General features: G+C 42.7%; 1 protein-coding gene across 2 annotated transcripts in view; it reads right to left on the reverse strand.

The window, feature by feature from the left end:
• cdk16 (cyclin-dependent kinase 16) overlaps positions 1–12,396 on the reverse strand; it is a 33,745-nt gene extending 21,349 nt beyond the window's left edge. For both annotated transcript variants that reach the window (XM_035382883.1, XM_035382882.1), the window contains exons 1-2: positions 11,970–12,396; positions 4,555–4,735 (exon numbers count right to left, since the gene is read on the reverse strand). In XM_035382883.1, the coding sequence (XP_035238774.1) occupies positions 4,555–4,672 (118 nt within the window). In that variant the 5' untranslated portion in view covers positions 4,673–4,735; positions 11,970–12,396. The remainder of the gene's footprint in view (positions 1–4,554; positions 4,736–11,969) is intronic.
• Between the last annotated feature and the right edge of the window lie 4,075 nt (positions 12,397–16,471).

The following is a 16,471-nucleotide window of genomic DNA, read 5'->3' on the forward strand; positions in this document are numbered from 1 at the left end:
GAACCGATAAAATAAAACAGGGAAACAAAAAACATACCCCAACAATCATGGAGGTGTGTTTTTTTAAATTTTATTAATTACCTAAGAGGCTAAATTTAAAAAAAAAACAGGGTCTATTTGCAAGGAACACCTTCAGTATTTGTCACCTGAAATGATAACCAGAACGGTCACTAAGCAGTAGCTCTCCTCTTAATGACAATTAATAGAGTTTTCACTGCTCCGTATGCTTGATTTCAGGTCACTACACTTTGAAGAGTAGGTTTTTTTTAGAATGTTCATTTTAAGTCAGTGTTCTAGAACTCCACTGCTTTCAGTTACCAGTAGTGATTGTGACATCAGCATTAGAACTTTCAGTTAAGAACATTCAACACCTTAAAGGGTTAATGCTAGTACAGTTCTGCTGAAGTAGTACAGTCAAATGAAAAGCTGGTGCACATAATTCAGCGTTAGTCACTTTTTAAAAATAATTCAGCTGTGGGTTTGCGAACACCACCCTTAAGACTAATTGCATAATGGCAGACACCACCAGAGCAATGCATTCGTTATCGTTAGCCGTGACTTGAACACCATTCAAAAGTGACGAGGTGGCCTCAGACAGCCCAAGGATTAAGCTGGAAGGCCAGTGGTGAGGAGAGAGAGAACTGAAGTTGTTTCGTACAAGTGTGAACCTCTGCGATGAAAGTAAAAGCAGTTTGACCATCAATGCAGAGCAGTGTGAGCAAGGGAGGCCATGCTGGAGAGTTCATGCTTTTTCGGGGGTTAAAAGAAAAACAGCAAGCAGGAGAGATCAGCTCCACTATCCCACACACGCACGGTTACGCCCAACACCCTTGTCTCTCGGGAGATCAACTTTCTCAGATGGAATTTGTAGCACTAGTTCAATTTGCCCTTAAAGCCTTCCCCATTTTTTTTTTAAAACCTGGAAACTTTTTTAAATTTGGAAAATTTTTCTGAAATTTAATATTTTTTTTAAACTTCAGAATGGAGCATAAACACCTTTACCATCCTTAAAACCAAGATGCACGTTAAACATGCACATACAAGCTGGACTGTCCCAGAAGATGATGCTCAAAAAATGCCTCTACCTCCACTGATTACACACTTAACACCCAAGCAGAAGAACGGAGGAAGAGGAGGATAAAATTGCCTTTGTCTTTATTCATCCCACAAATCATGTTTTTTTGTGTGGAGTGGGCAAGGCCAGTGACCAAGAGCCGGGAGAACATGACCCAGAAATCATGTGTGAGCCCATTGTGAAATCAGTGATATCAACAAACTCGAAAAAATGTGGAAAAATGAATTATGTGGGAAATATGTGGTCATTATAGTTGAAGTCCATGACCCAGGGCAGGGGTGTTCAGCCTTATCCGAAAAGTGCCAATGTGGGTGCAGGTTTTTGCTTTAGCCCTGCACTAAGACATCTCATCCTACTTATCAAGGTCTTGGTTGAGGACTGTTATGAGCTAATTAACATTAGGTGTGATAGTGCCGGGTCAAAACAAAAACCAAACCCACAACCACACCGGCCCTTTTGAGAAAAAATTGGACACCTTAAATCACTCAAATCTGGACAATTAATGTGCCAAGTTTGAGCAAGATAAAACAATGTAGAGAAGAATAAGTCATGTTTCTTGACCATATTTGGTCCAGGACTTGGTGTGAACAGCACCACGGGGAATTACACATAGTTTGTGTACACACACCATCCCTGATGAATAAGCCAAAATATGAGATGAGTACATGAATGCTATGAAAAGATTTTGACACACATCTAAAATATATCAGTTGCCATGGTGTGGATGGCATCAGGTTGGGTAATGACAAGTATTTCAGGACTCTGAGCAGGAAGTTATGACAGGGAAAGCCATTCTGGCTCAAAAGGCTCAAAGGTTATATCACTGGGGAAAAGACTACAGTTTGCGATGTAAGTCAATACAGCAGCCAATGGTGGCCCTCTTTTTAGATGACAGCCCTTTCAATCATGTGACACTTGGAATCTACCCTATCGTGTTCAGAATGATCAGGAAACAAGGTGAGGAAATTTGTCTGGTTTTAAACTAGTTTATATTCCATGGATTTTCTGCCCCAGAGATATATGATGTAATTTCCATATTGAACTACAGGTCCCCCACATGCACACATGCCGCTAAGGAACGACTGCTGTAATTCTTATGAGCAATCCGCTCACCGATAGTACTGTAAGTTGATTACTCTGTTCAAAATGGGGATTGCCAACGGCCAAAAAATAAATCTCTTAGACAAACCTCTGCTTTGTACGTGCTTTAGTCCATGTTTAAACCAGTCAGAGAGAGGGCCAGGAATTCATTACAGGTCCAGGCTATGCCATCTATCATTATATTATTTCCCATTAAAATGATTTTTTTAAAAATCCATTTAACTACAGAACTAAAATAATAATAATACAAAACTGTTTCCTACATCATAAAACCAAACCTAGTTGTCTTGTCTTTGAGCAGAAGACACTTACTACCACCTCTGATGTCATCTTAATGATTCGGCACTCTGATCATAAAGTCTATCCAATGAGGCTGTCCGCTTTCGTTTGAAAGCACAACTTTTCCCTTAAATGTCGATCGAAGTCATTTTGGGAATTTCGGCAGGGGTACAAAGTCAAACCCATAAACTGCCCCATACCAGCATCACTGGTATATACACACATATGGCTAACTCTGCAATATATGCAATGTAACCTTCTATTACCCTGAAACAGTATGGAACCCATAGTACTTAAGTTCTAGCATTACTGAATTATTTATTTATTTTTTTACAAAAAAACATTTTTCGACAGTAAGACATCTTATTGGGTGCTGGGAACTGGTGAATAAATGAGGAAGTGAATGAAGAAAGTGGGGAACCATGAGAAATGTGCCAACCCATCTCATTTTTCTCCCAGTGGATTCGTAGGCGGATCTCAAATGCGAATCGATATCGAATGCTACTCGCCACCAGCGGTGAAGACTGCCGTGCTTCTCGCCAAGACACATATCAATTCGTAAATCTAAATCTCAGCGAGAGGTCTTAAAAATGAAGACGTCCGATTCACTCAGGTTTCGCTTCAGCCCGAGATATCCCCATCCCGAGCAGGCATGAGCGAGCATCAGAGTGCCTCAGGTTAAAATTTAAAAAGGTCTTTTTTTTACAGCCAGGTACAGTTCAAACACATCCAACCGCTTCAGCACGTCCACCTGTGCTGTGTGTACTCCTACCTCATTTCAAATATAAACGAGAGTAGAAATTTCCGTTACCTGCATAGCTAACTTTCAAAATGGAAAAAACAATAACTGTGTCATTGTATTTACATTTCCTCCCCCCCCACCCCCATCAGCTAGGAAAACTAATTATTTTCAGTGTACAGTAAATTCAATTTACATTTCCAATAATACGGCACTTAAATGAGAGAACGGAGAGCAGACCCAGGCTCCAGAGGATAGGATTACCACCTCAGCCAGGAAAACGCATCTACGGTATTAATAACGTAGCGCCCAGATTTATCAGTGAAATACTGCATGGTGATTGCAGTAAGAGAGACAGGTTCTGCATGCTGCACCGTGCTAACATATAGCAGTCCGAACAGCCACAGTTACATTCCCCATTAACTGCATTACCCAGGTAAATAACTAGGGGGCTATGAATGAGGCTTCCAGGTGACTCAGCAATGATGATCTCACGTTCGTGTCATTCTGCTGTAAACGTTTACTCTTCCAGTTAGCAAAGGTCCCCCCGGAGAAGGGCTTGACCAGAATAAAGTCATCATTTATCTGAGGTGGGAAGTGACGAACCGGAGTTACGATACGCAGGGTTTGAGTGTACTGTACCTGAAGGGTTGAGTGTATATACAGGTTCCAACGCGCTGCACCAAAATGACAGTATGCAGGGTTGAGTCTATAGTTCTAGAAGGGCTGAGTGTATATACAGGTTACAATGTACTGCACCAAAATGACTGTATGTTGGGTTGAGTGTACAGTACCAGAAGGGTTGAGTGTATATACCCGTTCCAACGCGCTGCACCAAAATGAGAGTATGCAGGGTTGAGTCTATAGTTCTAGAAGGGCTGAGTGTATATACAGGTTCCAATACACTGCACCACAATGACAGTATGCTGGGTTGAGTGTATTGTACCAGAGTCACAGTACAATATATCAGATTACTGGCATTTAGCAGACGCTCTTATCCAGAGCGATTCACACGTCTTATAGCATTTTTTCACAGAATCCATTTTAACAGCCGGCTATATACTGCAGCAATTCAGGTCAAGTACCTCGCTAAAGGGTATGACGACAGTCTCTTATCAGGGAATTGAACCTGCAACCTTTGGGTTACAAGCCCAGCTCCCCACCCATTACACTCCTCTGATGTCCAGAGTATATATAGGACCTTATTTAGTAAGACCTTGAACTGGCACGTGCAAAAAAAAACTTTAAAAGCCAATAACACGGTCAATGATTGGTCACGGTATTTGCTCTGCACCAATCACAGGCCGTGTTACTGCTTTTTTTTGTCCAATGGCGTCGCGCGATGCTGAATGTACGCTACCGGAGTCGCTGTGCGCCGTGTCCTGGGAGGCGATGGTCTCGCTCAGGCTCTTCTCCCCGCCGCTGCCCCCCCGCAGCGTGAGGGACAGCTGCCGCTTGATCTTCCTCATGCGGTCCATCAGGGGGGGCAGGGGGGGTCGAGACGCGGGGGGCGGAGGGGCAGCCACTGTTCAATCGCCTGGCTGGAAGAGGGATAAACACACACACACACACACACACCATTAAGCGTGTTTATACAGTACGTGTACGCAGTCACACGGCAAACACCAGGCAATGAGAAAGACCAGCGATTAACTGCACTCTCCACTACAGCACAACAAAAAGAGAGAGAGAGAGAGGGATCGGACGCCTCATTCTATTCCGGTTGAAGTGTGCTTCGTGGACAAATGTTTTATCACCGGGATCAACAAGCTTATGCAACCATTTGCATTTTTCAGTATTTGCATTTTTTTTGCAAAGACATTTAAGAGGTGCTCAGCAACACCGGAGAAATAAACATTTACTTCGCACACCTCTCGGACTACAAAACCTGATCGTGTGTTTTCATTGCTTCTTTAAGGTCCTCAAGATGTCTTCTCTCAAGAGTTTGCCAAACACAGCCAGAAGGCGCTGATTTTTCCCTGTGACTTAGTCACTAGGTTTTTGGCACACAGAGGAGCAGCTGTCTCAGCTTCAGACTTGTGATGACGGCATTTAACGACCCATAAAATATGCCACATATCTCACCTTAAGCACTGGGACGCAATCGTTGCCAATGTTTACTGAAGTAAATAGGCTACATCGTGACTGTGCTATATTCTGCCCCTGTTCCACATCCTTGGCAGAACAGCATAACAGAAGTTCTTTAAAAAGATTTCAGCCTAATAAAATGCATATAAAATTAACTCACCCTTCTAGTTCCAGCTAGGATTGCCAGATTTAGATTTTGACAAAACTAGACAACATGCACGGATGGAAGATTAAACAGGAGTAAGGAAATGCTTTAGATACCCATGTAGGCTGACAGAATGGAATAAGTGCCCATTTCTTTGACTTTGTCTCAAAGATACTAGTCCAGACTTCACAACTTTGAGAATAAAGACTAAAAACTAAAAACTGACGAGGGCAATGTAACTGGTTTTGAATGAATGCCATTTCATTTTCATATTGCAGATCACAGGAATCAGTCCAGAGAGAGCGTATTTGATTGGCCACTGCTTTCTGCAGTTTTATCTGTCACACAACCTGGACTGTAGCCTTTAGACAATGACTAAAGGCCAAATATGAGCCGCAGTGACACAATCACAAGCCGCAATCATTTTCATTCAAGATAAAGAACAGAGAGAAAAGAGACTCATGTTGGACTCAAGGTTTGGCAGATAATACTTTCCTTGCTCTTACTTTCATGCTTTCATTCCAGTTCCTCCCTAAACTCTCACTTATGAATACTCTTCCAGGCTGAGCCCTGGAAGCTTGCTTTGGCTAAAAAAAATCCGCTCTTAGTGGATTGCTGGCCTTATTTTTAATTTCTTTGGTTTCTCGCCGATGCAAATGGTATTAGCCGCGCGGCTGGTCTCCCGGAGAAGGCGAGACTGAAGTCAGGCTGCCCGCGTGATAGGAGAGATTAATCGTGCAGGACTGTTGCAGCGCTAACAACCGGTGGGGGGGGGGGGAGGGTGGAACAACCGCAGCAATATAACTTAGATGTGGGGTGGGGGGGGGACGACACAGGGCCAATGAAAGAGAAAGGACAAAGGCCTGTGTTTTACTGCCTCTGCTTAATCACTCCTCCGTTAACCACATGCTAGTCTTGCAGGAGGCTGTGTGTTCATTACATTACATTACAGGCATTTAACAGATGCTCTTATCCAGAGCGACTTGCGCAACTTTTTTTTACATAGCGTTTAAATTGCAGTCATTTACACAGCTGGATATATACTGAAGCAAAGTACCTTGCTCAAGGTTACAATGGCAGTGTTCTACCCAGGAATCGAACCTGCGACCTTTAGGTTATAAGACCAGCTCCTTAGCCATTATACTACACTGCCACCCTATCCCAGCATGCAGAGGTGGGGGGGGAGGGGGGGGGCTGTAATACACCCAGGACAGGTCGCCAACCCATCTCAGAACCTGCACTGCACATACGATTTACCGCATTAACATTTAGAGTACACAGTTTAAAAAATAAAGACAGGATATAAATAACATTTTTCATAAACCTGTGGGAAGCAGTAGGGGTTTCAAAGGGGAAATGGTTTTCGCAAAAAGCCGATATGCTGGGCGATTTCTCAGCGGTGATGAGCCGTGCAGGGCGGCGCTGGGCCGTCCTGCAGTAGTACGCTGAATCTCTGCCAAGTCCCCCGTTACAAAGAACCTATTTACGAAAGTGCTCTTTCCTCCTTGCGTTTGAAAACCGGGACTCGTCAGGGCAACATCATTTCAGCTTCTCCAGAAGCAAATGGGCAGGCCCAGCCGCCGTGTCACAATTTCGCATGAGCTGGTTTTCAACGGCAGTGAATATAGGAAGCATACAAATGTTTTTTTTTTTTTTTTTTTTTTTTTTTTTTTAAATCGAAGAAGATTCCAGAACATAAAAACAAATCTGGCAATATTTTATATTTAAAAGCAGGTAATATTTTTTAATTAAACATGCAATGTGGATGTTTGATTCCCCATTTGGGAAACTGGAAAAAAAAGGCCCAGGTGAATATTTCCTGTGTGTATGTGTGTGTGTGAAAACCGACACACAAGAAATGAGCAGAAGAACAGAAAGATGGTGTTCTTATATATCTGCTGACACAAGGTAAGGCAGATTTCAGAATGTGCCAATACAAAGCACGGGCACCAGGAGGGACAGTTCAGATCATCTTGAGAAAGATGCGTTTCATGGTGAACACAGTAGCTTGGGAAGTGGCCAATCAAACAGTACAACTCAAAGGTTTGTCACCGAATCCTTGATCAAAGTACTTAATCTGAAATCCTTCGGCAAACATTCAAGCTGCATAAATTGCTCATATCTAAAAATATGATCTGTGTTAGTCGCTCTGGATAAGAGTTTCCGCTAAATGTCAAAATGTCATTTAACCTACTGTAACATGTCCAGGAGATTACTTTCATTAGTAAATTAAATTAAACGCAACGAAATCTCTCTCGCATCCGTCCTGCTACGCCTTGCGGTTCACGACGGCCTGTATGAACATACCGCCACACACAGTAATTTCTTTCCCGAAGAATTACTGAACACACTAACACAGAGTAAAAAAGAATATTAGATATTCTCCTGTACACGCCTGCTATGTGCCTGCATTATGTAATCGATTCACCCGTGACTGCTGCGGCTGCATCCTGGATCGCCTCTCGCTGAGGTGTTAAGCTTTTAGCATGAATTAACCGCCCAGCTTCAGTGCCAATCGAAAGCATAAGTGATCATTCTGCCTCTTCACTGTGACACTGCAAGTCAAATATCTGGCTTTCAGTGAGAGGACTGCAGAGGTCATATTCAGCCTTTTACATTCTGCGCTATCATTTTATTATTCATATGGGCCACTACGGTTTTAGTATTGGATGCTTACTACAGATTTTTACATTCATTTACCTACATTACCTACATTGTAGGTAAGTTTAATGATAAATGATGCTGCAACTAATGGAATAATAACAATAATAATAATGAGCATTATAATAATAATAGTATTTCAATAAATATATTATTATCATTATTACTCTCCGCCTCCCTATTTTACCTCACATTGTTATTGATATCATAAATAAATCAATAAGACAGCTTTGTCATTTTTGTTACTCACAATACAGTTAAAGATAGCTGCTGGTTCACCAATGGTCCACCTCCATTACTGCTCAAGTTCAAACTCATAGTGAGACACACGCGCGCACGCACGCACCCGCACGCACACACTCACACACACACACAGACACACAGACACACACACACACAAGCACACACACACACACGCACGCACACACACACACACACACACACAAGCAGGCGCACACATGCACGCATGCACGCACACACGCACACACACAGAGACACACACACACACACACAGAGACACACACACACACACGTACACATGCCCCCACACACACGCACACACACACACACACACGCGCACACACACACACACACACAGAAGGAGCCTGACCCACATTCTGGCAGCTGTGGCGCGGGTCTGCAGTGGGCATGTGCAGCCCTTGCATCAGCGCTGCCATTCTGCGGGCGGAGCCAGCATTACCAGGACGGCTCCAAGGTCACGGTTCCCATGGCAGAGGTGAGCTGCTGTTCTCGCCGTGCATCCAAGAGCCACGCATGCAAGAGTCATGCATCCAAGAGCCACGCATGCAAGAGCCACGCATGTAAGAGTCATGCATCCAAGAGCCACGCATGCAAGAGTCATGCATCCAAGAGCCACGCATGCAAGAGTCATGCATCCAAGAGCCACGCATGCAAGAGTCATGCATCCAAGAGCCACGCATGCAAGAGTCATGCATCCAAGAGCCACGCATGCAAGAGTCATGCATCCAAGAGCCACGCATGCAAGAGTCATGCATCCAAGAGCCACGCATGCAAGAGTCATGCATCCAAGAGCCACGCATGCAAGAGTCATGCATCCAAGAGCCACGCATGCAAGAGTCATGCATCCAAGAGCCACGCATGCAAGAGTCATGCATGGAAGACTGCATGCAAGCAAGAATGTATGCATGGAAGAGTGCATGCATGCAAGAACCGAGTACGTAAGACCGCATGCAAGCAAGAGCCACACATGCCGTGCATGCAACAGCCAGGCATGGATCGCACGCAGGGTGGAAACATTCCAGAATCGACCTGCCAGCCCCAAGCAGCGGGACGCTATCCGCCATGCGACGTGACACAAGCCACCAGTTCCGCTGGGGACCTCTCAGACGGGGAAAAAAAAAACTGGGAGAGGGGCTGTGTGACAGGGACTGAAATGACAGACCCATCACTCTCTCCACTCTCACTGACTTTACTTGACCTATTTTCATCAGCAGCTGGTCTGCCCTCGAACGCAGAACGCTTTCAGTCTGAGGAAGACACGCTTTGCTTCCACACAGTTCCCAAAATAATAAAAAAATCGAGTACATGAAAATATCCCCAGTTTAAAGACGAAAGCTATGCGGAAAGGCCCCAGCGTAAAAATGCCCGGGAGTGGTTCAGATCGATCTCTAATCTGCCATTTCCTCACCATTTAACAGGCCCCGTAGAACTCATTGGTTAATATTGTGTATCTGTGCGTGTGCGTGCATGTGTGTGTGCGTGTGTGTGAGAGAGAGAGTCTGTGTGTGTGTGTGTGCGTGTGTGTGTGTGTGAGAGAGAGAGAGTCTGTGTGTGTGTGAGTGTGTGCTGCTGTTCAGGAAAAGCTGCTTAGAGTGGTTCTGGGGGCTGTTTAACTCATATTGGCCTCCCCTCTCAGAGTCACCCCCCCCCCCCACCCCAGCCCTCCCACAGCCGAGGCCCCCCTCTCTCCACCCGCCTGCAGAGCAGACCCCTCATCGCTCAAAACGCAAAACACACTGATCCTCTGGCCTTTCAATAATCTACACTTTCTCTACAAGAAACAGAGGGTCAAAGCTCAAAGCCACTGCTCACACAAATGATGGTGGTGGTGGGGGGGGGGGGCTTTACACACACACACACACACGCAGACTCCACTCACGCTCGCACATGCATGCACACACACGCACGCACACTCCACTCACGCTCACACAAGCATGCACATGCACACACACACACACGCACACACACACTCGCACTCACACAGGCCACATTTACTAAATCTCTAGGCCTAAATGTATGAATGAACTACATCAGTAATAATACACAGAAAAGTAAATTGTTTTCACGTACATTGTGATAAATATATTATTATGAAATATATAATTGGTCTGTTGTGGTGCTCTCAGTCTGTGCAGGTCACGCGTTCCCTCAGATGGAGACAGACCACTGCATTCAGCAGTCTATGTTCACACTTTTCAGAGCACAGAAAACAGAGGTATTAATAACATAAATGTCATAATTGCATAATAATGGTTCAGCATGTGAGGGCACTCATAGCAACAAGCAAACAAGAGGATTAATCAAATGAATTAAGCATTTAACTTGAAAATATTATAATGATTTTTATATTAATAAAGATATGCAGCCATTTGAATTGTGATTAAACAACTGCCAAAAGGAAAATTACATTTAGGTTTTTATGTACATTTGAAGATTTTCAAGATGTAAAGAAGCTTAAATGTAACTGTAATACATGATAAATTAATAGTCTAAAAAATTTCAATAAAATGTATTTGCAGACCAAAAAAAGATACTTTGACAGACCCGAAAAACGGACATAGACTTGTTCACAATTACGTCAGTATTATACTGGCAGACCAGACCAGCTTTACAAAAAAATTATAGGCCCAGGAGTATCTAGGACCATCAGAGAGTAGCAAAAATGACAGTTCTACAGTATAATGTCTTAAATTACACCCAACAAAAGCAACACTAGCCTACGTGGTCGTATTGGATTCACATACAAAACTGTAAAGCATTGCGCAGTTACACGTGGTCCATTTCATTTCGCTATTCCGCCACATAATCAATAAATGGTAAATATAGGCTACTGGCGTTGATCATTTGTATTCATAATCGCAACAGCACCATCACCCGACACGGTAGCGTTGTCCATCTTTTATTGCAACATTCGGAGGTAGGACTAGCTACGTACCCGTTATGGGCTTGACGCAAGACTAGCTAATTCCAAGCGAGCGTTTAACCTTACACCGTAAGACAACAGGAACATATGTTAATGCAGTGCACAAATACCATAAAATGCTCCATTTTGATAGCTATCTCAGATACTTTGGATCCAAACAATCAATGTATTTATTCTGTAAACCATTGTGGCTACCTGTCATCGGCATTAGCAATAGTATGTTGACAGCCCTGGAAAGAGGGTAAGACATTGAATAATATAGTTTCTAATTATAATATTCAATTTCGATATCTATTTTGCAAGTAATAGGCCACTGTATAGCTAGCCCGCAAGCTAAATTTAGCGAGCGAGCTACATATTTCCAATGTGTGCTGGAATGCGATGCGGTGAAATTTTAATAATATTAATAGCCAGGATGAGGCAAGCAACCAGGCAGTTCTTTTCGGACCTTTCTTTATTCCTTACAAAGCTAGCAAAACCGAATGCTCACTTGTCCCGACCGACATCAAGAAACGACTGTTAAAACACAAGATGCAGCGATTCAATGGAGCCCGGTCTGCTTTTAATCACAGTTTCATTTACTAAGGCACTAAACGAACACATTCTGTGAGACGGCAGTAGCCTAAATGAAGAACCGTTTATTTAAATACGCTTTTCAGTCGGCTACCCCACACGGACGGATTGGTTAGTTGCTTACCCGAAGACGCGAGATCCCGTATGCCCTTGTAATCTTAACAATAATATCCCAAAGCCACTCTGCTCTCCCAGTAGTCCTCAGCCATGACTCTTCTGGCTTTGATTCGGCACAGATTTGTCCACGACTGACAGCATGCCCCAGTCGCGTTTTTCCAAATTGTTATAACGTTACAGCTGCTGTTTTTTTTCTTTCCCAAATCCGGAGCGGAGGGGGGCGGGGGGGTGGGGGGGAGAGTTGAGCAGCTGCGAATAGATTCGGGAGTCACTCACTAGGACCGTCTAGAGAGGTGAAAATCAGTTAATTGTGCGTTTGCTCGTACGATCTCGAACCAGGACCTTCTGAATTAATGCAGCCGATACCACTGTAACTGTATTCGCACTCCTGAAACAAGCTTGCCCATATTTATATCACACAACCTTTTATCTATGCATTACTTTATTAAAAAAATACATGTCTCCCCTCGGCAGTCGTCAGTGTCCGATAGTGGTCTGACCCAAATTCCATTCAAGAAACTAAGGCTGTACCATTGAATATGCAGGCACGGGGGGATAGAAAGGTCAGGTAACGACAACGCTGTCTGCTGCTGGTGAACTTTGCCGATCAGGAGCCGGAGCGTCAGGGATTATTCCTTCACTCAGCAGATGCCGTGGGGGTGCCCGTGATCTTACTTGCCAGTATGCGAGGAAAACGTAAATAAATAAAAATTCAGCTCTATAATTGCACAATATTTTAATTGATGCTTACTTTCAACGCTTTGTTTTTTAATGAAGCAAATTTTCCATGTGCCCTGTTAACTAAACTGCACAGAAATATTGATCTTAAAAATATTTGAATTGGAGATGTCATGCATTGTGCCAGTTTCTAAATTTTCTTTTTTAGCTCGTCTAGTTAACCTTCTTTTGAATCGAGAATTGGTGGAGCGTTGCTTTTGTATTTACAGTCAGTGCATCCATTTCACACATTTTGAAAATACAGTATCGATTTACAACTGCCAGTGAGGCACGGATAAGAATAACAGTATTTGTTGTTTTAAAAATAAATTACATGTTTTGTTCTCCTTCCAGGGCTAGGCCATTGGCAGCTGGAAAGATCACACTTCCAATATGGCTTTTCTTTATTTCTTTATTTCTATCACCCAGAAAAGTGGTAGAACATTTCAGGAATTAGAGCTACAATTCGCTAGGCAATTCCATCGTAAAAACAAAAAACAAACAAAAAAATAACATCTGAATGATATTAAAAACATCAATTCATTGGAAAATTCAACAAGAAAGCAATCTGTATTGCAGTGGGTAGCACTGTCGCCTTACAGCAAGAAGGTTGTGGGTTCGAATCTTGGCATGGAACTTTCTGTGTGGAGTTTGCATGTTCTCCCTGTGTCCACATGGGTTTCTGGGTACTCTGGTTTCCTCCTACAGTTCAAATACATGCAGGTAGGTTAATTGGTGACTCTAAATTGCACATGGATATGAGTGTGTGAGTGAATGGTGTATGTGCCCTGCGATAGATTGACGACCTGGCAAATCCTCTACCCTGTGACCCTGCCCAGGATAAGCGGGTATAGGTAGTGGATGGATGGAAGTCATTGGAAAATTCAACTAGAAAGCAATCTTTATTATAGTGGCCACATGAAGGCAACCATCCAGAAAAGTAGAGATGCAGACTGTCAAAAAAAGAACCCAAGTGTACCTGAAATGATCAAAATTTATGGGAATGGCATTACTTTTTTTGCATATCAGTAACAACTCTAGCGAACAGACCTGGGTCAAATACGTATTTGTTTTGGATTCAAATACTTTTCTGTGTAATACACCCAATACACCCGACAAGATCAGTAAAGCGTAGAAAAGTATTTGAATCCAAAACAAATACATATTTGAACCAGGTCTGCTAGCGAAGGACTACAAAATTGAGGTTTGATTGATTACTCTGATTTGTCTTCAAATATTTCCAAATGCTGCCATCCATCCCTTATTGAACTGGAACACATTGTAAAATATACTGAAATAAATATACTATCTGTGTATTGCAACACTTCATAATATATTGGTAAATATACAAATTATTGCCACTCTAAGATATAGCAATATATTACACTTACACACACACACAGATGCACACACAAATGCACACACACACACAAGGGGCCAAACACCAAGGGTACGCACAGACCCCTATTGTTTTTGCTGGTATTATTATTATTAAGGGGCCAAGCAGGTCAGCAGATGTACCCTCACACCAAAGTTCCTATGGATGGTATTTGGTCTAGGTCTGCAGTCCATGAGAAAGTACCCCCAATGTGCTATGGCTCAGCCTTTGGGCTTGGCCCCCCGACATCACTGCTTGCAGCTATGTTTATCATTGTATTTACCACATAGGTCCACATATTTATAACATATTGTGGTGATGTCTTCGGAATTAACTTTGAACCACAAGTAGAAAAATATGTGATTCAGGTGAGTTCGCTCTACATTAAAAAAAAAAAACCTTTCAAGGGTTAAGGTCATAAATATATGATTGGAATGTTCTTAACTGAACATTCTAATGCTGACGTAACAATCACTGCTGGTGATTGAAAGATATTTGAGTTCTAGAACACTGACTCAGAACTTTGAAACAAAACATTCCAAAAGGGTCAACAGACACCCTTTACTCCATGCTGGATTCATATTCTTATTCAAGACAATTCAATTTTATTTGTATAGCGCTTTTTTTTTTTTTTTTTTTTACAGAGAGGCACTATCACAAAGGCACTTTACAGAGTAGCAAGGCAAATGCATATTACCTATGTTCAGTGATGTTTCTGTATCACTGATACCAGGCTCCAAGAGGTAGGTCTGCTACACACTGGCAAATTCAGAGGAGAAAAGGAAACCTGGATTCCCCCCCCCCCCCCCCCCCACCCAAATCCTGAAGTACTGGAGCTGTACATGGCATGGCTGTGGACCTCCAGGATGACTCATGACTCTGGCACGTCCTTTTACTCCCAGCTGCCAGACCCCACAGCGGGGCCCGCTCTCCACTATCAGGGACCCTGGGTAAAATACCGGTCTCTGGAGGATCCCCTCCCTGAGATATATCCCACCAGGGGGATGCGATTGCAGCGTGGGGGGTGGTGGTGGGGGGGGGGGGGGGGGGGGGGGTTGGTGAGTGGAGGAAGGGGAGGGGTGGAGGTTACAGGGCGTAAAAGTGTAGCACAGTGGGTAAGGAGCTGGACTTGTAACCTAAGGTCATAGGTTCGATTCCTGGGTAGGACACTGCCGTTTGCACCCTTGAGCAACGTACTTAACCTGCATTGCTTCAGTACAGCCGTATAAAATGGATGCAATGTAAATGTGAAAAAAAAAAAGAGTTGTGTACGTTGCTCTGGATAAGGGTCACAGTGCTTTCCCTGGGAAGTAGAGAATAAAAACGTTCAGACGGAACACTGGGGCGAACTGGAAAGAGAAGGAGGGGATCCAAGACAGATTTCGAGAAAACCGCTCTTCGGGTGCTCGTTTTCAGTGCCTTTGTACTGTATAACGCGACTGTTTGTATCTCCAGTTAAGAACATCCTGACTGATGCATGTCAGAGATAAAAAATACACATTTTAGTAACAAGAAATGTTATTTTAAATTAGAAGTAACACAGGGATACTCCTGCAGGGTGATATTTTCTGTAGCAATTTTTAGCTTTGTCAAATTATGAGGAAATGTCATCTCAATGCTACACTTGTCCCAATTTCTTCAGCACTTGTAGTTTTAATTGTAAATGTCAAAACTTTGGTTGAAAATTAGCTAATTAAGTTTAAAGTTGTAGTATTTCCCATGTAGATTTTAACTGTTTAAAAACTTCCCACTTTACACAGAATAATTTACAGGCAATTATTCTCAAAATAGTGGACTTAATGACTCCAAAATCCTACAAAAAAATCAACACATTAAATAATTATCCTAAGAAAATGAAAAACATATTTTTAAAATATATTTTCTTGTGTGTTAATGTGAATATTTTAACCGGCTCACATTCGCATTAACTAAATTCTTGCCTTCAGAAACTTGAGTTCAGCATGCCCACTGAACCCTCACTTATGAGATCATCAAAAAACACGAAATACCCTTTGTGACCACAAGTGGCCGCTGTTGAATAAACTTACAAATGACTAAGCGGAGCTTCTAAAATTTTACCTTGGGCCCTTGCTGCACGTGCGAACGGTGATTGCATTTCCCCAAGTGTAAGAAATTATTTAGTGTTCTGAATTATGCTCTTAATTGTAATTTCTCCTCTAAGGCTATGAATAATGACTTTCCAGTATTCACTCAAGAATGGCTGATCAGTCAGTTAATTTCTCAGAAAGCACATTTCTTTTCTTTTCCTCAACATGCACAGTGGCAAAATAACTTCTTTTAGAAAAATTTTTTTTACATAACATTCAATATGTATTTGGAATTATAAGAGCTAAAATGCTAAAATAACAAATCATAAAATTTAGCAGGCAGCAGGAAATGTCCAGAGACAAAGG

This window comes from Anguilla anguilla, chromosome 11 (genome assembly GCF_013347855.1).
Source record: "Anguilla anguilla isolate fAngAng1 chromosome 11, fAngAng1.pri, whole genome shotgun sequence".
Classification (NCBI taxonomy): domain Eukaryota; kingdom Metazoa; phylum Chordata; class Actinopteri; order Anguilliformes; family Anguillidae; genus Anguilla; species Anguilla anguilla.